At 33.3% G+C, this 25,605-nt stretch overlaps 2 protein-coding genes across 32 annotated transcripts; one reads left to right on the top strand and one right to left on the bottom strand.

The window, feature by feature from the left end:
- The first annotated feature begins 106 nt into the window (after positions 1-106).
- LOC108201807 (probable nucleoredoxin 1-2) lies at positions 107-14,442 on the top strand. 20 transcript variants are annotated; one of them, XM_064085002.1, is made up of 16 exons: positions 107-371; positions 3,142-3,362; positions 6,945-7,499; positions 7,652-8,167; positions 8,392-9,568; positions 10,258-10,337; positions 10,413-10,461; positions 11,089-11,241; positions 11,334-11,384; positions 11,831-12,018; positions 12,108-12,186; positions 12,284-12,355; positions 12,439-12,540; positions 13,100-13,205; positions 13,722-13,808; positions 13,887-14,442. In XM_064085002.1, the coding sequence occupies exons 1-5, from the start codon at positions 218-220 to the stop codon at positions 8,887-8,889; spliced, it is 1,944 nt and encodes a 647-aa protein (XP_063941072.1). In that variant the 5' UTR covers positions 107-217; the 3' UTR covers positions 8,890-9,568; positions 10,258-10,337; positions 10,413-10,461; positions 11,089-11,241; positions 11,334-11,384; positions 11,831-12,018; positions 12,108-12,186; positions 12,284-12,355; positions 12,439-12,540; positions 13,100-13,205; positions 13,722-13,808; positions 13,887-14,442. The 20 variants fall into 20 exon arrangements, with proteins under 20 accessions (XP_063941072.1, XP_063941078.1, XP_063941062.1 ...); XM_064085008.1 differs by having other exon boundaries at positions 10,413-11,241; positions 11,869-12,018; XM_064084992.1 differs by having other exon boundaries at positions 8,392-10,337; positions 10,413-11,241.
- A 3,694-nt stretch (positions 14,443-18,136) lies between these two features.
- Positions 18,137-23,156, bottom strand: LOC108201810 (uncharacterized). Of its 12 annotated transcripts, none has more exons than XM_064084243.1 (8): positions 22,999-23,156; positions 22,783-22,861; positions 22,521-22,579; positions 21,069-21,293; positions 20,168-20,415; positions 19,582-19,653; positions 19,295-19,450; positions 18,137-18,593 (listed from the first exon to the last, which is right to left on the bottom strand). In XM_064084243.1, the coding sequence occupies exons 4-7, from the start codon at positions 21,204-21,206 to the stop codon at positions 19,417-19,419; spliced, it is 492 nt and encodes a 163-aa protein (XP_063940313.1). In that variant the 5' UTR covers positions 21,207-21,293; positions 22,521-22,579; positions 22,783-22,861; positions 22,999-23,156; the 3' UTR covers positions 18,137-18,593; positions 19,295-19,416. The 12 variants fall into 12 exon arrangements, with proteins under 12 accessions (XP_063940313.1, XP_063940316.1, XP_063940308.1 ...); XM_064084246.1 differs by having other exon boundaries at positions 22,521-22,601; XM_064084238.1 differs by adding an exon at positions 18,734-18,798 and having other exon boundaries at positions 22,783-23,146.
- Between the last annotated feature and the right edge of the window lie 2,449 nt (positions 23,157-25,605).

The following is a 25,605-nucleotide window of genomic DNA, read 5'->3' on the forward strand; positions in this document are numbered from 1 at the left end:
ATTTAAGTTTTTATTTATAATAAAAAATTGGACAATTTAATTATTGAAAACAATGAAAAGTAAAAAAGGTCCGTAACAGTATCTAGTAACCTGACACGAGAAGAATGGCCTACATAGTCCAGAAGACTACAACTTATAAACTTATAAAGTACATAGGAATCTATCGGTATTATAAGGTACCAAATTTAGCAATTAGGGGTTTCGACACAGGGTAAACATGCGGATGCTCAAGAGAGTTGGAAGATTGATGATGCGAGAGCGAGAGCATGTAAATTATATACTACACAGGTGTATATCATCACCAGCAATATATGATGTCGCCAACAGATCCATCCCTCTGCTGCAGGACACCCAACTTGACGCTTTTACAGGTTACCCAATTTCTGTTAACTCTTCAATTATATTGTATGTATATGCATCGTATTCGGTTATCAGGGCTTTTCCTTCCAACTGCATAATATGATCCACTTTGATTCTTGAAATTTGATTCCTTCCAACTCTAGTATTTTGGGCATTACTTGTGAAAATTGTGGTATATGGGGCCTTTTCCTTTATTTCCTGGCGTTAATCTAGTACTACCTTCGTCCCTTTTTACTTGTCACTTTGACTTTTTGCACGTAACTTAAGGTGATTAAAGAACATACTTCTACTTATTATTTTTAAAATTTTCTTCAACTGAATTAAAGTTTATAGTTTATATTTTTATTCTCAAAAAGAAAATTTTAAAAATAATAAGCGGAATTATGTTTTTTACTCACCTCAAGTTACGTGCAAAAAGTCAAATTGACAAGTAAAAAGGGACGGAAGTAGTATAACATTACGTGAATGCTGAAGTAATAACACGAATGTATTATTTGTTGTACTTGAACTAGTCACAACAAATTTGGTTCTTTAGAGCAAGTCAAGAAGAATCCTTATCCACAAAATCTATTATTAATATATTAGAATTGCAAGAGCGAATGAAGTGTGGAAAGAGAGGGAACAATAATATTCAATTATTAAAACTAAAATGAGGCTTGTGTAGGGTAGCTCTTATGTTACTGTAATCTATATGATAACTACTTCACTATTATACAATAACTTTATGACCATGTTTGTTTGAAATGATTATAATCCCGGGATAACTACATTGTTTTCTTTAAATCTAAAGAATTATAATCTCATGGAATTTTATTGCCATCACTTTTTTGATTCAATTCCATGGGATTATAATACCTTTCTCTCACAAGATATTATAATCCCATGGAAATGAACTAAAACAATGATTAGGATATGAGTTCATGAGATTATTATCCTTGATAATTGAGATAAACAAGGTAATAATTGGGGGATTATAATCCCTCCGGACAAACATGGCCTGTCTATGTCGAGTACAATGAATAGTTTTTAACTTAATTGATGATTAACATAGGACATATTTGTTTTACTGAATTTATATAGAATAAATTGTTTATTTATATATATAGTGGGATTGCTAGACCTGAGGTATGAGGGTGACAAGGTTAAACAAATGCTAGTATAAACTAGGGGGTAATTGTCAAGGTATCGCCGTGGTGAAAAATGTAGAATTATAGATGTATTAATATATGTGGGGTAGCACTTTATAGCATACTCTCTTATGGAGAGTTTCGTGGTATACCACTATAAGTATATTCATAGTACATATATTTATTATATTTTTCATTGAATATAAATACAAATTTTAATTATTGAATTAAAAAAATACACTTTTTTATTCCAAAAATCATTGAAAACAGTGCAAAATTCCAACATGATTTTACAACAGAATAATAGCTATCCAGAATTATTCTGCTATAGAACTGGTTTTGAAAATCAACTTTTTTGTTCAAACTTTAGGTGTTAAATTATTTATAATATATATATGCTTGAATATTCTATATTAGAATCACATTTTAACCGTATTCAGTAATAAAACTTATAATAATATTAATGGTTTATAATGGTGTACTATGGAATTACATATAAGAAGGACCTTCATGGAATGTTGGCCAATATATGTGTATTAATTTGCAGAAGTATTGTTTTCTTTCTCTTGTATAAAACTAACTTATATCCCGTGGGATGCACGAGTGACTTGTAATATGATTTTTTTAATTGTGCATGTTCTAATATTAATTTGTTTGTGAAAATACATTTATTTTACATGCTAAATAAGTTTTTAATAATTAAGCCCGTGAAAAAAAATTACAAATAAAAAGACCCAAGAAATATATTTTACCGAAATGGAAATATGTCTTAGTTGTGAAGCAGGGATACGGCAAACTACTGAAAAATCGCAGGGGGGTGCACGCACCGTGCGGGAGTGCGCAGCGGTGCGGCAGGGGGTGCGCCAGGTGGCGTGGTGACGAATATCCTTGACCGATACGCGGCGGTGCGGGAAATGCGGTGCGGGAGGGGCAACATCGGTAATTTCACAGCATATTAAAGAGCCATAATTGAAGCCCCCGATCTAGTCTCCTTCTCTCCGGCGAGCGGTGGATGTTTCTTCTTCGCATAAGGCTCGATCTGCTCCGACTGCAATGCATGTAAATATCTGTGTGTATTGTATATCTCTGTTGGTGCAGTGGTTGTTTGTTGTATTGGGCTTGGGCCTGGCTATCTACGTGGATTATGAGCAAATAACTGCTAATCTGGTTGTTGTGTCCTTTTAGTTTCTTTATTTTTTATTTGCTGACTTTTTAATAATTTTGTTAATTTAGTTTTACTAATTATTATATATATAAATTATATTTTTTAATATTATATATATAAAAAATATATTTTTAATATTTTATTTTTGCCGTATATCGCTGCACCCGTATCCTCATTTTTTGAAATTTGCCGAATTCGCGTATCCCCGCACCCGCACCCATGCTTCCCAGTGTCTTAGTAATATTCAAAAAGGACCCGTCAAAACATGTTATAAAATTAAAAGACCAATAAACTGACCCAAATACAGACCAACCAAAACTTATGGTGTCGTCTTAAATAGTATATAGATTCTAATTAAAAGACTCCGAAATGGTTCACTGAAAAGTTAAAAATAAATTAAAATATATTATCGGATGATTACATTTTATTTCTTGTAATATCCTTTTATGTATGTCGAAACTCATCAAATTTTGGAACTTGATTTGACAGAGGACCATAGAAGTAAATGCTACGAATTGGAGAAGAAAACAAAAAAAGAATCTGATTTTGATATAGCGGTAAGGAATTTTACCAATCTCTCAATAGAGATGAAGAAACAGAAGATTAATCAGAAGGAGCTTACAAGTGTCAGTAGTGGAGATATTGTTAATCTACATGAGCTTTTGTTTACCAAAAACAGGGACTATCTAATCAAATTCAATGGGGACCAGGTACGCGTGCATGATTTTATATTCATACATACATACATATATACATACATACATACATACATACATACATACATACATATATATATATATATACATACATATATATATATATATATACACACATATATATACATATATATATATAGGCAATTGATCAAATACAAACCAACTCTTAAATACAAACTAAAAACCAGATTTCTTACCACTATTTATAACTACGAGTATCACTAATTTATATTGCACTAATCACTGTTTTTGTACAGTATATAAACAACGATTTTTATCATCAAAATTGAGAAAATCTACTTACATAAACCATTGGTAATCGATTATATATGATCAATTTGAGTCGTAGGAAGGTTCTTAGTGGTAAGAAGCCGTAGAGAAGTTGTATGATGGTGTTAAGTAGTCGTTAGTTTTGGTAAGTTATGATGGAAAGTGTATGTGACTATTGGTGATGGTAGACAATGGTGGCATGTCATGGAAACGTTTGGTAATGGTGGTGGTAAGAGGTCCATTATTACGGTTCGGGTGAAGATGATGGTCATATACGTTGCATATATGTGTGTGTATATATTTGTATTCGCGAGATATGCTATATATAAATTAGTGATATGTTATGTACAAATTTCAAAAATAGTGATAAAAAACTGACTAGAACTGGTTTTTAGTTTTTAGGCTAATTTGGTTTGTATTGGAGTAGGACTCTATATATATATATATATAAATCTAGAAGGCCAAGCCATAAGATTATATGTTGGTACTACATTGTCTTATATTAATGTTTTTTTGCCATGGTTTGGGGGAATTTCGGAGCAGGGAGACTTTAATTTTTGTTTCTGCCCCGGTCCCCAAAATTTTCTTATTAAATTTTCTTGTTCCCAAAGCCGAACAAGCTCTGTCCTGAATGGAGTGGAGATCGGATATGGGTTATGCAAATCATAAAACATTAATGATGGTATTTAAGAAATTACGACACACTAGAATATGATTTTTTTAATGTGATCATGCTTATTATCTTCGTATATATTTAATAAATGATATATACCAACATATAACTATAAGTTTTAATTTAAAATTATTATACTTTATAATATTATGTTTACTTAGACTAAATGATAATTATTTGAACAACTGAAATAATAATGATATTTAATGTCAGTGGATCATATCTGGCTCATATTCGATGGATCATAAACTACCCCGTTAAAAAATAGAAAATACGATACTGGATCATATCCGGTTCTGATCCGAATCTCAAATACCGGGATCGGTTTATATCGGAATATAACGATCCCGGACCCAAATCTGGACAAGCTAAAAATAATATGCCGGGATCACCCGGATCATTTTACAGCCCTAATTGGCTAAAGAGATGACCAGAACTAGACACAAAATGAAACAAATGTCATTGATAGCCCAAGTTAAACGAGAATCAATAAATGATCATCTAGAACACAAACTGTGAGCTCAGCCGGCGCCAAAAACTCTCACTGCCTGCATTAAATTGAGCAGTCCTCTAATCAAGGTTAAGTAGTTCATTAACGACTTAAGATGACAAAGTTGTTCATCTTAATGGAGGTAAACATCTTTTTTCTAGGAAAAAAGATGTTTGATATCTCCATTAAGATGACAAAGTTGTTCTTTTGGACTCGGATGTGATATTCTGCATTGCTAGTTTTGGCTTTAAAGATTCTGTCATCTTTTCTGGTTATCATCGTGGAGTAGTAGTAGTAGTAGTACCATCATGCTTAGAATCTGCGGTTTTAGTGGCAAAGAGTAACTTAGTTTTAGTGATGAATCAGGGAATCGAAGCAAGTGATCATGTATCTAAATAAAGAGAGGCAAGAATTTGGTAGCTGTATTTAGCTTTGGCTTGCCTTTAAAGCTCCACTTACTTTGATAAAGATATGCCATTGTTCCTGAATATTTTTCTTCATCTTCTTCTTTAAGCTAGGGTAATGTGTTCCCCTGGTATTACTGTAGATGGTTATTTATCCAAACATCAAAAGTTATTCGCCTAGTAATGCATTGGTATCCTGTTCTTTCTTTGATATTTCATCTGAAATCACAAACAGTAGATTACAAGATTGTGGACCCATAGATAAAGAGGCTGATGATAAAAACATGACTGTGAAGCTTTGCATGATTAATATATTTACAAATTATCATTCTTTTTATGGGTAGAATTAGGTCTACTGGAAAACATCGGAAAGTGACTCCAGACTAGAAAATACAAGTGAAAATGTTTGGTATGATAGTATTCACACTGTGTGCTCGAGGGAGAGACTCTTTCCAACATAATCTGGGAATAATTGGGGTGCAGAAGTGATGATTGTGGAGAAGAAAGGATGAAACATGGGCGGCTGTAACCCATCTCTCCAAAAGAGAATGGTTTGGGATGTAACAAAATGCAGGAGGGGCAGCTTGTAGTGAGTGTAAAAAAAAAAGCCTAAATTGAATTCATTGGCAGAGGCTGGCATGATGTGTAATGATGAAACAGGTTTGTACAGAGTTAAGTAGCACAAGAATACAAGTTGTGGACTTACCAGGAGACCTAAGTCTATAAGATAATGATATACTTGACGAGGTAGAGGAAAATGAGAGAATTGCATGGTGACAAGCTGCAACAACTTAATGGAGGTAAACATCTTTTTTCTAAACAACTTGTAGAGAAAGCTAGGGTTTTGGAGAGAGAAAGCTAGGGTTTTAGAGAGAGAATGCATTTATAGACAAACAAGAGAGAGAAGCAGTTGGTGGGATTAGATTCCAATTTCTGTATTCAAATTCAACATCCTCGAAAAATACAACTCATACTTCTATCTATAGATTTGATATCCTTAAGTAATGTGAAAGTGCTAAACAGCCCTTCCCTTGTACTATACTAACACTAACAGTCTACTAAGGAGAGTGCTAATGTAAAGCAGTTGTTAGTGCAATCCTAACAGACTACTACTACTCTCGCATTGAAGTGAAGAAAGCTTAACGAAAAATGAAATCGATGCCGAGCATAGTTAAAATGAACACCTGGTTTATTTCTCATCGATCATGTACCAGAGTTTTCCCAAGTTCAATTTTGACCAATTTAGTTGTTTGAGAGGTTTTGTGATATTCCTTAATTGCTTAGTGTGAGGGGCAAAATAATTCTTGTGCAAGGAGAGGGATGCGGTCATTCTGTGGACTTGTATTCAAATATCAAATTGTTAGTTAGTTTTATGCAATAAACACTGTACCAAATAGGACCAATTATAAGCTACTTACACAAACAAGCCGAAATCTAATATCTCGTCTTTTATTTTGCATGGCGATAATATGAAATCTAGAACAGTTTGGATGACAACTCAAGCGCCATTGTGAAATATCCACAAAGCCTATTGATAAATTATATTTTATATATATATATATATATATATATCCTACATCACTTTAGCTCCAAAATATACTTCTTTAAAATGCATGACTTGTGTTGTGTCTGACTGGCTTTTGAAATTGTACCTGGAAGCTAGAATGAGATCCACCTATGTAACAGCTATAAACATGTGTTTTCAGCTTATCAACTTATAACAAGTATATACTCTGTAGGTGAAGGCTGAGCAGTTTGCTGACAAGGTTATCGTTATATATTTTGTGTTACTGCCACTTGTTGATAATAATTCTGCTGAGCGGGTGGGGCTGATCACAGAAAGATTAAAGGATGTATACAACTTTCTACCACCTAACAAAGGTTTTGAGATCGTTTTTGTGGCTGTTGATGATGATGACACTAGCTTTGAAGAAGAAATGTTATTTGATCCTTTACCTAAAACAGACCTTGAGAATGATTTTGAAGAGGTATTTTCTTGCATGCCCTGGACTGCCATTCCATTGTCTGATAGAACATCCAGGGAACTTCTGCAGAAAAGATTTGGTTTTAGGGATAACAACGGTAGCCTGTTTGTAATTGATTCAAAAGGGGTCGTTTTGCAAACAATTGTCATTTATGATTTTATTCGATATGGAAGTCTAGGATATCCTTTCAGCAGTGAGAGGCTCGAATCCCTGGAATCTGAATGCAAAGCAATCGCTGCAGAACCCACAGTAGAAAAACTTCTGTCTTCCCCTGAACGAGACTATGTCATTGCGAATAACGGGGACAAGGTATACCATGCACACTTTATAACATTTGGTGATAAGGGCATATCCACGAGTACCTTGTTGTAGTCAATTAATTTCTTTTTCATTTGTACATCCAGTTGAGTTTGGATAATAATATTTTCCTTTACGCTTCCTACTGTTACATGTATTGTTAGGTACCTATTCATACACTTGAAGATAAGGTGGTAGCTCTATACTTCCACGCAGGCAACGTAACTGAAACTGATATGCTTACAGAAGAACTTAGGAATGTATATGAAAACTTGGCTGAAAAAGAAGTTAAATTTGAGGTTGTGCTTCTTTACCTTTGTGACACACCCATTACTATTGGATTTAGAAATGAAGATTCATTCTGGAGAACTTTTGGGACTATGCCTTGGTTAGCTCTCCCTTATAAAGACCCTATCCTGAAGAAGTTGAAAATAATTTACGAGTATCCTGAGGATTATAATTATGGTGATGATGAGGAGATCTCCAAGCTTGTAATTGTCGGTCCTCATGGAGAATTTTGTGAACCATGTGGAGCCGACATTTTGTTGAACTACAGAGTTCCAGGATACCCCTTCACGCGTGAAAAAGCTCTCGAGTTAGAGACCGAAAGAATAAAGAAATTGAAGTTAGAGATGATTTTGGAGACGAACAAGGTCTTGACTAGAAATGACGGATCCAAGGTATGTTCTTTTGACGTCTTGATGCATTATTCAAAGAGTTTGGTAGAAATTTTATCTTCTCTTATTCCAGTTCCTAAAGCCACTTCCATGGTGCCTATTAAAGAAGATTGAAACTGGTTAATAAATCATAATTATTTGTTCTTTAACGGCACCTGTTACAGTTATATGGTGCATTGTTGTCCAATTTTTCAGTACATGTCAACTTATCAATTCCACTTTAATAGGTTTCGCTCTCTCAACTTGCTGGCAAGAGGATTATGCTCTTATTTGGTCTATTTGAAGATGAGTTCCTAAACATGTTGAAAGAAAGGTATCTCTGTATGAAGAGTACAGATGGTGAATTTGAAGTAATCCACATCTATGTATCTGACACTGATGATGTTGTAGACCTGCCGGCCTGGTTTGTGTATCATCTGCCAAAAGGCTTCCGCTATGCTTCTGATATTATACCTGCTGACTTTGATAAACGATACTTTAGACAAGAAGAGATTTACGATGTTGGAGATACGAGAAGACTTCTTGCTTTTGATCGAGATGGAATGATCGTCAGAGACTCGGCTTTTCCGACGATTAAAGATATGAATTTCCCCTTCTACACCAGTGGGTTGGAAAAGGAAGCCTTACTAGAATTAGATTCTGTGTTCCATTGGTACGAATGGGAAGACACTGAGAGTTGGAACCGTGAGGCAGGGTATATTGGACCAAACCAGTCTTGCGGATGATCGGTTGGATCCATTTCCGACTTGGGCGTCATTAGTTTTGAGTCATGATGGGTTGAAGCATGCTGATATTTATCAGAAAATAATAAATTGAAGTGTTCTATTATTTTATGTATTATTAGTTATTTGAAGGATGGATTGGATGCTGAAAAATTATGTCAAGTAAAAGTTTCTCACTAGACATCATTTTATGCATCAAACTTTCAATGTCAAGTAAAAGTTTCTCACTTTGCATCATTTTATGCATCAAACTTTCAATGTCAAGTAAAAGTTTCTCACTTTGCATCATTGTATGCATCAAACTTTCTATGTCAGAACTAATAAGCTAAGGATAGTGTCAGATCAATTATAAAATGATGAGCATTTGTGTAATATTTGCTGAATGAATTCTACACCCTGTGGTCATTTAGTGAACTTAAAATAAATCTATCTATTATACGAGAACATGTTTTTCTGTCCTGAGCAAATTTATTCAGGTAAGGAAATCCCGGCCTATTTACCAACCTATCCTGTCCAACTGATGCGTGCTCCTTCTTAGACCCAGTCTTCCAACAAACTAATCCCTCCCACCAGGGGCTCCATTCTTCTTCTACGATCTGGCTAGATGAGGTCGATTCTAGTGATTGGTTCAGGTAAGCTCGTTATGATGCCGGCATCCTGCACTCCAGTAAATTATTAGAAGGTGAGGAAGCTTTCAATCTCATGTCTTTTTGTCCTCTCCCCATACGTCTCCCCACAGGAGCCTGATGAAGGTTTGGGATTTCTGAGCAAAAAGAAATTGACATTTTTTATTATGATTTACAAACTTGAATTGAATTCATAGTTTGGTAAAATTATTAATGTTCTTTTTTCTTTTCACTAATTCAATATATGTGTTTCCAAGCCTGAAATTCTCGGGGTTGCGTATGTTCTTTGGGTATGTACTTGCAGAAATTCAGATAAAGAAACCAAAGCATGAATAATTAATAGAGATTGTTGCTAAGTTGTACATTTTTGTTTGGCCTGTTGAGGAACATTTGCGTTCGTCAAGTTTTCTGTGGAGGACATATATTTCAAATAGCACTTGTAGTGTGTAAGTGTTTGTTATACTGATTGAAATGACTTTTAAGATTGCAAGTATAATTAGGCCAACATACAGCAATATTTTTTTTTATAATTGTGTGTCTAATAGATCTCCTGAATATTAAACCGTATACCTTATTCTCGTAAAAATTTGAAGCCAAACAGCAGGCTTTTAGGTATAAATTTGGGCAATGACTGTCTTGGATATGTGTATTTAGATTCTTATACATGTCTGAAGTTAATAAAGTTATTAGAAGTTATATATGAGATATATATCAACTGTTAGATTATCAACCTTTGTTTTTACAGATATATAACTTATTCAAAGGAGGAAGAAGCAGTTTGTTGCATTCAGTCAGTGTATACACATTGGAGGGTAGACCATTAAGGTCTGATTCTATTGGCTTTAGTGGAGTGCAGCAGTAATGTTATCTGTTTGCTTATTTACTATTCTTGTGTTGCAGAGCCTGTTTTGGAACCACAAAATATTCCCATGCATGTCTGAGGAGTGTGGTATGGTCCTTAATTTAATTAATTGTGAGTAATTCGACTATGGGGGCATACTGTAATGGAAGGGTATATATTCGCGGACTAATATATTTCTGAATTAAATTCTGACTGTAAGGCTATTTTTGTTAGATGGAAAAGAACTTGATGGTTGAATTACCATACCACTAAATTCAGTTCCACTACACATTTACAATGGTGTAATAATGTTTGTAAGCATAGAGCACACGATAGTTTATGGAGTATCTTGTGGTAGGTACGAGTGCTACATAATTTAATTGGATTTGTCAGAGTCGAATATTCAAGCTATACTTTGTCCACTTATGTTGTTTAACCAATTATTATTTGTCGAAGTTGGGTCTTCGGTATATGTAGATTCCTCATTTTTCTGACTTTGCTAATTACGGAAGAACTTTACAACTTTTACTCTATTTGTATACCTTGCACAGTGATTTCTTTTGATTTTTTTAGCTTTTACATGAATATGACTCAGGTGTATGTATGTTAGACAGTTAAGATTGGTGAAATCCTTGCGCAATTTATGGAACTTCAGACCTTGGGTGACAGGAATTTGCAGTTTGCTTTCTTATTTCAGTTTACGAGAGTGTATTATCTTTTTTTGATTGATTTTAGGCAAATAATACGGGGACGATGTCAAGCAAAATGAAAAAGAAAGCAAAATTGCAGCGTGTCATTCGTAGCATGAAAAAACAGCAGCTCCAGTCTTCAGAAAAGACTACAAGCTTCAGGTCATATTCACCTCTTAACCATTTACATGATGCTCAGGTAATAATAATCATCTGAGGTTTTGGTGATCACTGATACTCTGCAGTTTTAGGATAGCAAGATAACTCATCATACTTATATTTTGTTGTCAGGGATTTGTTGAAAAGCTGTATTCTCGTCTCCAAACTGCTGACAAATTTGAGGTATTCAGACTGATGTGTAATGTTTAGCTTTTTCTTTCTAATTTATTCAAGATCCAATCTGCACCTTTTAACACCATTTTATGTGTCACAGAAGTTATTATCTAAATTGCTTTATAACCTTTATTTTTTCTATTATCTGTGCTTGTTTCATTTCCACAATCTCTATCAGTTATGTTGTTTAGTGTCTTCTTAGTATACATCTGATAATGTGAAACTTTAGCACAGCGAACTGTATTGTTTGAAATCTGTACCTTTTATGTATGTGTTGTATTGAATAATAATCATCATTACGCGATCATGAGCAACAGAAAGCAGCTATTGATAACACAAAATATTAAAATTCGTTTTAGTTCTATCTGAACCCAGATAATCTATGATGACCAATTTTACATGGTAATGACTTAAAAGTTTATGGTTTAATTCTCAAAAGTTTATAATTTTAACAGTTCAGTCTTCCCAAGACAACTTTACTGCCCTGAAGCAGGTTTTGGAAAATTAGAGAGAAGTGTTACAAAGTTGACAGAAATATTCCTTGTGCACTGTAAGATAAAAGGAAAACCGGATTCTGCAGAAACTGTTGTGTTGGTCGATGGCTATTTGACAAAGCGAGCCTGTTGCTGGTTTTCACGCTTAGGTATGCAGGCCGGTGATTATGTAATGTAAAGGAGAAAATGCAATTAACTTTACTTATGATTTAAAAAGACATCCTTCTTGTCATTTCAGTTGTTGTGGGATATTGTCCATTTGGAGAACAGGAACAGGCATTGCAATATTTTACTGAACTACCTCGGTTTCATCACACGTGTGACTTTTTGAAAGGATTATTTGTTTTTATATATAACCAGTCTTGTTTTGATCTGAATTTCACTGCTAATATATTTTTCCCTGGTGATTCTCAGGGTAAATGTTGTGTTTCGTCTAGTTTCAACCGTTTCTGTTCCTATGAACTTCACAATATGAACATAATCAAGGTGATAAAGAGTCATATTGTTACATAACAGTTTGATGAATATTTTGGTTCAAGTACTTCATGATATGTTTTCTTGTTTTGTAGAATTTACCAGGCGTGGATGCTCTCACTGCATTTGCATATTTCTTTGATGCTGAGTCCACAAGGAAGTACGTAAGTTCAAGAAGTTTGGCAGAGGAATGACAAGTAAGTTCACAAAAAGTTTTGTAGTCCTTCATTTCCTGGACTTGGTTGCTTGTCTCCCCTAAAACCTGCTAGCTTAAAAGAGTATTTGGCTGCAATTTCCTGAAATGCTTTACTTGAGAGTCTCTATTTTTCTTCCATTACTTTTAAATGGTTGAATATAGAACTGTAATATCCGAAATTGTGTCTTCTCAAGCAAACAGATTACTGGCAGTTGATAGTACTATGCCAAAACCAGAGTAGAACTCATGAATTAGAAAATTTCATCATAGGATCAGCTTTGCATAAATTGATGATTTGCTTTACCATTATTTCCTTATGCAACACTAATTTAATACTTTGAATTTGAATGCACGGGACGCTAATCTACTTTTGCAGTTCAAAGTGTCCAAATGTCATTGTTACAACTTAAAACTGTAAAGACATATTGAAGATTGAAGTACAACACCAAGAAAATAAGTACTCAATTAATTTCTATTTACATCTCGTGTAGTATCTGAAAGAATATATAGCTTGAACCATTATGTGAATTTTCCCCTTATATAGCTGCTGTTTGGTGCAGATAAGCAGCTTACTTCTAGGTAGTATGCTAGATGTGGTAGAGGAGGTACAATTAGCTCGGTTAGAACTTCGTAATCTCATTCAGTGTATCTTCTGCTCTGAGTCAGGTAACTTCTGTACTTCTCCACTTGAAAGTTTCTTTTCGCAGGTGTGCTCTAAATTTCGTTTGTTTCTTGCTTAGTCAGCCTATGAGAAAGGATGCCTTTCGTTTGTTTTTTTACCCCTGTTCTTTAAAATCTCAATTTTTTTTGTCTTGAATAAGGAAACCTTTTTTTTAAAAATAACTGCAGTAGTTAGTTTTTACTGGCTGGCACTGCCAATCAAAGTGTGAGACTCACTTATGGCCAAATGCTTAGTTAAAGTTACTTTGTCCTTTGCTAGACTTTAATGCTAAATATGAGAATCTTTGTATTGAGATGAACTGATGGTGCCTCATGCCTGTGTCGCTTGATGGAGCATAGGAGCATGCATCGGTTGAAATATTGTAGTTATTAATTGTCCCTCTACTGTGCTAATATGGGGGGATGAATCTCTCGTGAATCAAAGCATAATAATCCTTCATATTTTTTCTAATGTTAACCGTGTTTACATGCAATTGTAGTTAATTTCCATTTTGTGTGCAGTTGAACAGCTTGATTTGCAGCTTTATTTCCTTAATCTTAAAAGTGGTAAAAGAGCAATCTTTACTTTTGACTTGTCCTGTTTAAAAGGTACAGAGCCTTACTTTCGAATATTGATTGTTTCTACTTTCTGCTATTATGAATTATTATTTACCTTATTCCTATCAGATGTTCCCGGGTGGTAATATTGGACCCGACACGAACTCGACCCATAAATACGAATTCGGGTTGGAGTTTTTCAGGTTCGGGTCGAATTCGGGTTGACCAAACTACTAGGATATATACGTATTTGAGAAGTCATAAAAGTTGCAGAAAATGAAAGTCCTGCCTAACGATGGAAAGTCTCGAAATTAAAATTGAATTTTTTATTGGAAGGAAAGATATGCTAGAGAATGAAAAGATTGGTAGTGATGGTAAATATCGACTAGGAGGAAGGAACGTATCTCCTGTTTACATAGAAATGATTGAATTTGCTATTATAGATGATAGGTAGCTTTGTATATAAACTCTCTTTAGTCATTGTAATTCTATATACATATTTGAGTGATTGCAAGTTGAATTAGGTTATCGTGAAGCTTTGTATTTTGTACATAGAGAGTTTGAGAGAGTTTGTGTATTGAGTTTGTAATTGCAAGAGTTGCAGGCGCAACTACTAAGGTTTTTGTACGCATTTGTAAAGAAAGTTTGAACTTGTTCATATATATACATACAGTTGTTTTCATCATTGTGTTTATTGATTATTCGTTGCTTGAATATTTGTTTTATTAATTGATAAACGGACATTGTTTACGGTACTTATATTCAACCCCACCTTGTAAAAGTACATTGTTAGGAATATGTTAGGCTTGATGATAAGTCAAAACAGTTTAAGTAAATGTAGCGACCATTTTGTAAATATTTAATATACTAAGTATGTAAACTACTCAAGTGAAGTGAAGATTAACGACTAAATCTAAGCTATCAACGGATAAGGAATAAAATTTCATCAACGACTAATAAAGATAAGCTATCAACTGATAATAAGAAGCAATTAATGGCCAAGTCATGAAAGCTATTAACAGCTATCACATTGGTTTATTATTTGCTAAATCAAGCATTATCAGTTGACAGCTACAATAGAGAAAAAAGACAACAGTCATATGGGATGGGATATGGGATGGGATGATCAAATAAAGTTTAATTTGTTTTGAAAGCTAAGACAAGTAAAGGCCTAGCACTATGTTGATCAAATATGTGTTGGAAGAAAGATGAAGAATCATCTTTTCGATATACAATTTCAGGAGCACCATCTTTCTTTCTGAAGAAGATGATTAATGAATGGATGAGCTGATTATCCTTCTGGATCTTCTTACAATGAGTTACCCATGACTTTGGAAGAACTTTAACTAGCTCGTTTTTAAAAATTTGCTTTGGCACATGAATACATGAGCTTGGTTGAGCATCAACTTGTAGAAATAGTGCATCATTTGTATCTCAGGGAAGACTGGGGTCAAATAAATGGTTCTGGAATATTCTATAGGTCATTTAATGCAGAAGACTGGTAATATAAGTTTCTGAAATTTGCAGTGCTCCAATAATCTGAAGCTAAACTTTGAGATTATTTTAGATAAAAGGGTCACCAAGCTTCAAATTGAAGTTTCGAAAAAAGCGTTACAAAAATTGTACCAGCTTTTAACGTGGTTTGAACAATAGCTGCGTATGCACCAAAAGTGTCATCCTTGCAATCACTAGTAGTCATTTCCTTCATAGAGGGTTAGACATTCTAACAGCTCCAAAATGAAGATGAAAAAAGTTTTGCATCCGTCACTGCTCTGGCAACGAATCTCCCAACAAAATAGGAATAATATGCTCTACTTCAGTAGAAAGAATATGGACTTGCTCGAGATTTGAAATCAAGACTAGATCTTTAGCTTCTAAGTCTTTTTGAGAAGAAAGAACATGATGTTTTTTAGTGAAAGCTCGATATGGGTTTAGCAAAGAAAGTTAGGTGATAGGAATCTTATTATCTTCATTGTTGTAATTTATAGATTCAAGAAAATCACTTTTTTTTATTGAGAGGAACAAAAGAGTTCTTAGAAGAAAAGAAGGATGAAGAAGATAGTTGGTCGGCTTGAGGGACAACTTGATAGATATCAATCTAGCATATCAATAATACGATGATACTTGTCTGGATATCTTTATCATAAAAGATAAGATTCTCTATTTAAAATTATTACTTCCACGTTATTATATATTTCCATACATTTTTATTTTTTATCTTACAAAACACGACAATATTATAAGTTTTAGAGTGATTGACACTTTGCATCCCTTGTGTTTAGGCGCTTTTACGATTTGGTCTCAAACAATTTTTTTTACAGTATGCGCCCTAAAGTTTGAAAAACGTTTCGCTTTGCACCCCTTTTGACCACTATCCGTTAGTTGACCGTTAAAGTTAACAGATTTCAGGTTTTCACTTTGCACCTCACAATTTTAATTTTTTTCATAAGTATTTTAAAATATTTTATTTTGTTATTATTTTCATTCTTGGTATCAGTACCATGTGTTAGTTATGGTTGTTATTCTCGTCCCACAGGCGACACTAATAATGTGAATAAAAATCTTAATCCAGGATTGTCAAGTTTAGATAGGGGTTGTTTTGACTAACCTGTGTTATTGGACTATATATTTTAAAAGATTTTTGACAATCAAGTCGAGACGTAATTCTTTATTATGAGTTACTGATATATTTATAGAAGGTGTAAAAATTTTCGATTTAGACCAAGTTTAGGTTTCTTGAATAGAAATCCACTCCTGATCCTTATATAGGACTCAATGTTAAAGTTATGGATCGTTTGGTTTATGAGTATCTGGAATCAAGTACGGGAGTTTGTTCATACCAAACTAATACCTGGTGTTTGGTTGGATAATATATAATCTCATACTCATATCTTAAACCTCCCAGGTATGGGTTTTTGATATCCAAGTGGGGAGGTAGGTATGAGATGGGGGCATGAGATGCATTCATTTTTTATTTTTTTGCCTCTATTTAAATAATAAAATATTAATGTTTTATACAAAATTAAATCAATGATGCAAAAATATATATGTCTAAATAATTTTATTAATATTTTTAATTAATATAAATTAATAACTTATTTTTTACAAAAATAATGTATATATTAATTTCAGCACTCAACGAAACACATGATAGCAGATATGATACCTCAAAAGTTCAAACTCATATCAGCTTAACCCGATTTCTCGTTCCGACCACGTATCACTCGTCGAAACCAAACGACCCGTTAGTGTTATTCCAATTAGTCATACTGAACTTCATGCGAGAAATCAAGCGAATTTGGGTTCCTCAACCCAATAAAGTCTTTATTTTCAAACCGAGTTGGGCTCCCGTCATAAATTCTGGGCTTATATTTAATTACGGTCTTTCTAATATGTGCCCAAGAGCACACAATAATCACTAAATTTTATAAAAATGATTTATTCTGGTGGAGTTGATGTGAATGAGAGGGGCCATTATCATTTATTATTCATCCACCAAGCAGAAGAAACTATTTTTATTGGAGTTAGCGAATATTGTGTGCCCTTGGGCACACCATAGAAAATCCCATTTAATTAAACATCAAGTATAATTAAATAATTTATTTTAGACCATATCAATTATAAAGTATGAAATTAAACTTTAGGGAAAACACCAAAAGTTCAAATTTAGGGATAAATAATTTAAAAAAAGAAAAAAAATCATTTTGAAATTTGAAATGTCAAAAAAGAATTTTAAAAATATGAAAATTGGGTATATTTTGTTATAATTTAATATGATGAACATATATTGAATTATTTTAAATTAATTTTCTCTTTTCCTCTGAATTTATAATTTTTTGTTTCTACCGGAAAAAAAATCCCCACATTGTTTCTTATTTCTGATGTTCTCATTATAAAAGATTTCTCTATAAAAATATATGACAGTTAGTTACTCGGAGAGGCGTGAACGTAATTTTCTTGTATAAGTTTCTATCAATTCTTGATTTCTGCCGGTACATTGTCTTCGTCGGCTTTCTTTGTCCAATCAGGTTCGATTTAACTGTTTCTCATTTCTTGAAGTCTACCTGTCCTGCTGTACATTCTTGATTCTGATTTCTGATGGTTCTCTTTGATTTTGATTTCTACTACCTCCTGCTCTGCTGTACATTCTTGATTCTGTACTGCTGTACATTCTTGATTCTGATTTGAGATTTCTGATGGTTCTATTTGATTTAATTGTTTCATAATTACAGTTTGTCACATTTAGAAACTGATTGTTCTCCACTCTTTTTCACAGAACAGCACAATGATATATCACGCTGCTAGACATGTTCGTGCAAGACTTGTGAGTTGTGGAAGAATAATCAGCAAGGGTTATAATGCAAATTCTTTCAATGATGTCACAGAAAAGGGTAACATTGTATATCTTTACTTGAATAATCAGCGAAAGTTATAATGCAAATTCTTTACTTGAATACACTGTATATCTTTACTTTCTCTCTATCATGGTATCTCTTCGATCTTTGTAACATCCTGGATAATGAATATTTATTTCATCAACTCTACTCTCTGGGCAGTTCCACTGAATAAGCGAACAGTGTTTCGCGCAAAACCTAGAGTACGAGGTTGTAGCTGGGATTATCCAGGTACAAGACAACCTTTAATAACGATCATTGACATTTAATTCCCCTGTATATAAACAATAAAACCATTGTGAGGCATTGCTTGTTTTCTGATACTGTCATATACTATCAGGGGTACTCTTGGCCAGGAATATCACTGATCCAAGCACTCCCAGTGTAGCAGCAATTCTCAGAGGTTCAAAAACTGTATGCAGACCACCGAGAAGACCAATCCCTGAGGAAGGTAAACATTATACTATATAAAGTATGAAGACAATAAAACCTCCAACATTCTTAATTAACTATTATTATTGCACTCTTATAAACGTTTTACAATTGTAGATAGACGACTAATCCTAAGAATCCAGATCTTACCTGGGTACTCAAATTTCAACATACACTGCCTGGCCACAGCAAGGTACAACGATCTAGCCAAGTACCTAACAGATGAACAAAAAAGGAAGGACTCTGAACAAAGGAGGAGCGAATCTAAGCTAGAAAGCATCTACATCGACAAACCTCAGCAGAATGTGACAGAAGTCGTCAAGGTATTCACTTTTCACTTTAGGAATGTAAAATGTGAAACATAGGGTTTTAATTGATTGCTTTTTATATCTATTGTTTAGGAGATAAAATCTCTGCCCTTCCTGAAGAGGTTAACTAACTTGTGGATGACGAAAAAAAAAGAAGATGATGAACTGTTCATCGCCAGGGAGTACATAAAACATTCCAACTGGACTGAATACGAGCAAATGAGTGTCGCTGAATATTGCTACGTTGCTATGATCTTGGCAGAAAGATTCATAAACGGAAAAGACAATCTTGCACACATTCTGCCACTACTGAAGTATTTTCACAATAGAATATACCAATGCAATCTTATGGAATTCAGAGTAAGCTATGTTGTGGGATTCAAGGTTCTAGGTTACTATTTACCTTCTGCTGCTCATAATCATCAGCTTGTACCGATTCGTAAACTGGAAGAATTCCATGTAGCTGTCTCCCATCAGCGATCTATAATGGATCACCCCGACGACTACACCGAGGGGATTTTTCTTCTACCATAGCCATAGCCAGTATAGTAAATAAAGCCTGCAGTCATTTTCTGATGTAAGTCCAGATATAACAACATATTGTAAACGCAGCCAGATGGCTGGTTCATTTTCTAATATAAACTGCATATATATCAGTTAGTCAGTTAAATGCCTCATAAATATCTATACCTGATATCGTTTGATCTATACATCATATATGCATCCAAATTACCATTTCGTGCGATTGAATTGCATATTTCACTGAAAATGCTTCAGAATTAGTTAAATCCTACTACAGATGAAGAGTTCATGACTCATTAAACAGTTATATCAATGTAATGGAAACATCTCTACTTTCACAAACACAATTGGAATCTGAATATAGGTTAAGATAAAGAAACAAATAGGAAGGGAATCATCTGGAAACATCAGCAATGTGTTGAACAACTTTATCTTTTGCTTTATTTGTTCATAATCTTCTTTATTTAACATAATCTTCTTAACCTTTTCTTCTTTTTCTTCCACTAAAACTAAAAAAAACTGGAAGAATCAGGATATATCTTGTTTCAACGCAGACCTTGATGACCAAAATAAGTTGCTAATTAAACAGAAGCATAAGCATTGTACTAAAACTGTACTATATTCATAATGTGGAAAGATTGTCAAACTATGTTTCAAGTAAAAATTATATCTCTTAAAGCAAATGTATCAAATAAAAAGTAAAAACTAGAATACTGTTTCGAGTAAGTTTAAGTGTGTCGAGACTTATACTCACTTATTCCCCTTGATCTTGAACCAAGCCTCGGCACAATGCTTATGAGCAGCAGCCAGATCATCCTTGCACGAACAACCTAATTCAATGGCAATGCCATTCTCCTGGTGAGCAGCATCCATCTCAACACTGAGTTGACAAATTCTACAATCCCTCTCCGACTGCACGTTCACTTGAACAACCCGGTTGTCATCAATCCAACAGTAGTCTGGTTCAACTACAGAACAGGAAACTCTCCTAGAATCCAAAACCTGACAGATTTCATGATCAGAAGTAGAGTCATCATTTGAGCCATCAGCAGAATAAAACTTAGAGTAACAAGAAGCCTCCACTACAACTACATAAAGCAGTAATATTTTACCTATGACATTTGGACTACAACTACAGCCCTCCACTTTGTGTTTAATACACACACACACCAAACGGGAATAAAATATCACAAAGGTACATAAGAAAAATCATAACTGTTATCGAAGTTAACCACCCAGAAAGCAAATGACAGTGTCAAGTACAACATAAAGCGAGAAAAGCTTCAAATTTGCTAAAATTCTAACAAAAGGGTTTGAAAAATCAACAAAATTATTGAGAAAGAAGCAGAGGTTGAAAACTTCTAGTTGAAATGGAAAAGGGCAAACAATCAAAGAAATTAGGTTTCCAGAGTAAGTTACAAGCATGAATATGCAATCTTTATATTCAAGACACAGAAAAACAAAGATAATTGGCATGACAAAGCCTTCAGGCTGAATTTGGCCAGGGCAAGTAGAAAACTTTCCGCATATTTATAATCTATACTACAAAAATCTCAGCTGATGTGTAAGTTTTTTGTTGATAATATAACTAACCTAATATCAGATCAGCACTCAGCATAAAAACACCCAAAATTATAACAAATATTACCAATGACCTCTTGGTCAGATAGTATCACCCTTGCCCAATTTATCGGAAATGGGGGGTTGGAATCTTGTCTAAAACAAGATGTGTGTGCTTGTATGTAATTACCCCCAAAAGAATTATTGTTGCTCTCAAATCCAGGGTTGGACATACAAGTCTTGCACTTCCACGAATCTATATTAGTTTTTTTTTCTCTTCTTGTCTATCAGCTGCAAAACCTTCTTTACTTCTCTTTTATCTGCAATACAATAAGATATTTAATCATCAAAAACCAAGAACTCTTTGGTAACTGAAGATGCATAAATAACTAGATTCATCTTTTACGAAGCGAGAGGCTAAGAATCCACAACAATGAGTCTAAGAATTAAAGACATTGTTTTCATCCGATCTCAACCTAAATAAGAGAGTATATGGGTTTTGAGGATATACAACTGAAAATGTATGATTGGTCAGAAAGATGAAAACTCAACATTATTAACAAGAAATAAAATAGAAAGTTGTAAACTTGAAAAGGTGCAATTAAACCTAGGAGGATTTCTTTGGGAATCATTAATCCAAGCCCTATTAAAGTAAGTGCAGAGTCCAGAGGTTCTAAGAAAAAGTAATGTGTTTGAACCAGAAAGAAAAGAACCCTAAGAGAAGGGTAATCATTTTTATTATACAGAACATAAATTGTTAATTCAGTGTGTGTGTGTGTGTGTGAACAAAAAAAGAAGCACTTTTAATCCAGGAGGCCACAAACCAAAATTAATTGCAACAATGGATCCAAAAGAGGGAAGGGGGAGCTTTGCCTCAATTTGATGAGATCTAAACCAAAAGCTAGCATAATAAACATAAAAGAAACAGACAGTTGCGAGCTCCAAATTGATTTAAAAATAGAGCAATCAATCAATCGACTGAAGAAATTGGGATGATAAGGAAAATAGCAACAACATTACTTACCAATAATGGGATGTTATAAACACATGCACAAGCACATACACATATATATTCCAAATTTCCATTTAAACACTTTCACCAGGAAAAAAAAAAATCCAAGACACTCGACAGCGAGAAGTCATAATGATCCGAAAGAACCTGTTATAGAGCTCAATACCTATCTCTACAGAAGTTGAAATTTAGTAGCAGCAATAATAGCCAGAAAGTCCAGATTATTGTACATCTCAGTAGATACGGCAATTCACCAAATGTTCCAATCCCATATCTAGAAAACTTGAAATTTCAGCCAAAAAATTGAAAACTTTATATTAAATTGAGAAAAGGAAACTGAACAACCAAACTAAGTACATAAACTGTGATTTAGAGCACATAATTAAAAAAGAAAAGAGGCTGCAGACAAAAACATTCGCAACAAAAAATTCAGGAATTTGCCTCTGGTATGCAAAATAATGGGATACCATTAATCATAAACCAATATAATGGTAAGGTACTTCAGGATAAAAAATTCAAAAGATCGATTTTTTACCTAGAGGGGCTGATAATTCACTACCATGAGTCCAACAATTAAAGACTTTGCCTTGAACACTGAAAAGGTATTTCGATTAAGCTGGATCAACCCAAATCAAGAACATATAAGGGATTCAAGAAAACAAAATTAAAATTATCTGATTAGTCACACATAATTAACATAAAAAACAAATAGAAAGTTCTAAACTTGCAACTAATCAACCAAAATGAACACAAAGAATAGTGAATCAACAATTTATAGATAAAGATGCGATTTTTACCATAAAAGAGGCCTCCAACCAAAACTGTCTGGAACAATGAATCAAAACTATAAAGGATTTTCCCAGAATTTGATGAGATCTGATTAAAAATCAAAACTTTAAATTGCTGAAAGAGGATAATCAAACAATTGGGAAAAAGGGGATCTGGGAGTGTGTTATAAGCATAAAGATTTGATTTTGATGTTAAAGAAGTGGAGAAATCAAGGATATGCGTACGAGAAAGCCTTCACTTGGGGTAAATGTAGAGACTTTCTTGTGTTGGGTGGGGAAGTGGAAGAGAGATGAATGGACGGACACACAGACGGCTGCAGCAACCCTATCTTGCACCTTTCAGGCTTCAGTATTATCATCGTATTATTGTGTCAATATAATATCATTTTTTTCTCACCTTTTAAATGCTATTTTGTATAAAAATAAAATTTTACAGAGGCATTGGTAATAACTTGTATATTTAATTCTGTAAGAGGTTTTATTTGAAATATTAAAAGATACTTTTTCAAAAATATCTAACTTATGAATAATTTTTTCCAAAAACATTATATATACAAGAAAAAACAGATTTTTTCGCCACCTAACTTATTGTTTTTTTAGAAAGTTACCCATAAATTATAATTTTTTTCCTTTTTGTCACTAATGTTAGGTTTGGATTTCTTTTGTCACTAACGTTAGGTTTTGATTTTATTATTAACATTATATTATTCTTTTTAACATTATTAAAATATAGTGTTAGTCTGCAATATTATGGTAATCTGTTACACTTCTATATCTTTATATATAATATTTTAAATGTCTCCTATGTAGTTTACCATAGAGAATGAGAGTGTCACACGCATTATAAAACTCCTAAAAGATTTAATTTTATATATATATTAATTTTTTCCTAAATAAAAATTTTGATTATCTATTGTCTATATTATATATTGTTTTATAAAAATCAAGGTTAGATTTCATCTGCAATTATTTATACTATTGTAAATGATAAACTATTTGAAGTCATTGATTTCAAAATTAGGATTTAATGAATTTTTAGAGTTTTAATTATAATTACTCCCGACCGCTCATTTATGTTATTATTATTCCCTCCGTCTATCTCATTTATTTATATTTCTTTCCACTGTTTGACACGTATTTTAAAGTTCACACTTCTTACAAAACATATTTCTATAACTTAAAGATTTTTTTGTGTATAAAAATTTAAACATTAACTTTTTATTCAGAAAAAAAAATTAAAATAATTTATGGAACTAAATCCTTTAGGAGCCTTAAAATGCGTGTCAAACTCTCATCCTCCAAGATAAACTACCCGGGGCACATATATAGTACTACATAAAAAGATACAAACACGTATCAGATCATCATAATATTGTAGACTCCCACTATATTTTTTAATAATGCTAAAAAGAATAATATTGTATTAATAATCAAATCTGAATCTAAAGTCAGTGACAAAAAAAAAAAATCCAAACCTGACATTAGTGACAAAAAGGAAAAAAGGTTATAGTTTAGTGGTAAGTTTCTAAATATACAATAAGTTGGTTGTCGAAAAATTTATTTTTTTCTATATACAATTTTTTTTTTGACGTAGGAACCCGCAGCCGCTACCCTTCGGATGCGCACTGGGTAAACCCACGAGCTCACGTATTCTATATACAATTTTAACCGTATTTTTCAAAATCAATTTAAAAAGGTAGATATGTTTGTAAATTCTTTTATAATAAAATACAAACATAAAACCATTGTGAAGTAGGAGTAACAAAAATATAGAATTTTAAATGTTTTTTAAATAACTTAATTTCTAATATCATTATATTCATTTTATATGGGAAATTATGGGATAATATACCCAAGTTTGTTCAAAAATGTTGATAGATTTATTTTTTTGATAAAAAAGAATCAATTCATTAATTAAAAGCCATACAACATCTATAAATACAATCGAAATTGGATAGACGCCGAAAAGTATCGCTGTTGAATCCTTCCCTCTTAGAGAGGCAACTAAGCGATTTGAAGATGATTTGAATATATACATTTGTTTTCATCTGATTGGATTTCACCTGACGGTTCAGAACAATCGACCATAGATGCGATCTCATAATAACCTTCAAACCTGAATCAAATCCATGAAAATCATGTCGATCTATAACATCGGTCATGGAGAACATTAAAACACACTAAAGACAAAACAAACTAACTCTCGCAAGAAAAAGAGACTAACAAAACTCAAATAAATTGAGAACTTATTGAATGGAAAATAAGATTTCAAAACAATAAAAAAGAAAAAAAGAATTAGGACTTTCCACCGGAGAAAACCGATGGAAGCCCCCTCAAAAATCTTTAATGGACGCTAACGTGTTGGGGGGTGCTTAGGAGTAGGGTTAAAAATGGAGCGGGTTCGGGGCGTGGACTTCATTTCTCAGCCCCACCCCGTATATATTTTTTCTGCCCTGTCCCCGTCCAAGTCCCTGCGGATATATATTTTTTCCGCCCTGTCCCCGTCCATATAGATTTGAAATTTGACTTGCATGACTTTATAAGAAAACTCCAGTAAGAAGTAATACCCCTTAAAATGAGATTTATTCCTAATTAACAAAATAAATTTTTTAAATGATTTTTTCAACGATCCAACCGTACAGATGTTAAGATATATTTATTTTTGTCATGTAAAAAATAATTTAAAAAATTGAAATTTACCTTGTATGACTTTATAAGAAAAATATTGTAAGAAGTACTACTCCTTGAATTAAGATTCATTCCTTATTAACAAAATAAATTATTAAAATGATTTTTACAAAGATCCAACCATATGGGTGTTAAGATATATTA

Source organism: Daucus carota, chromosome 9 (genome assembly GCF_001625215.2).
Source record: "Daucus carota subsp. sativus chromosome 9, DH1 v3.0, whole genome shotgun sequence".
In the NCBI taxonomy this organism is placed as follows: domain Eukaryota; kingdom Viridiplantae; phylum Streptophyta; class Magnoliopsida; order Apiales; family Apiaceae; genus Daucus; species Daucus carota.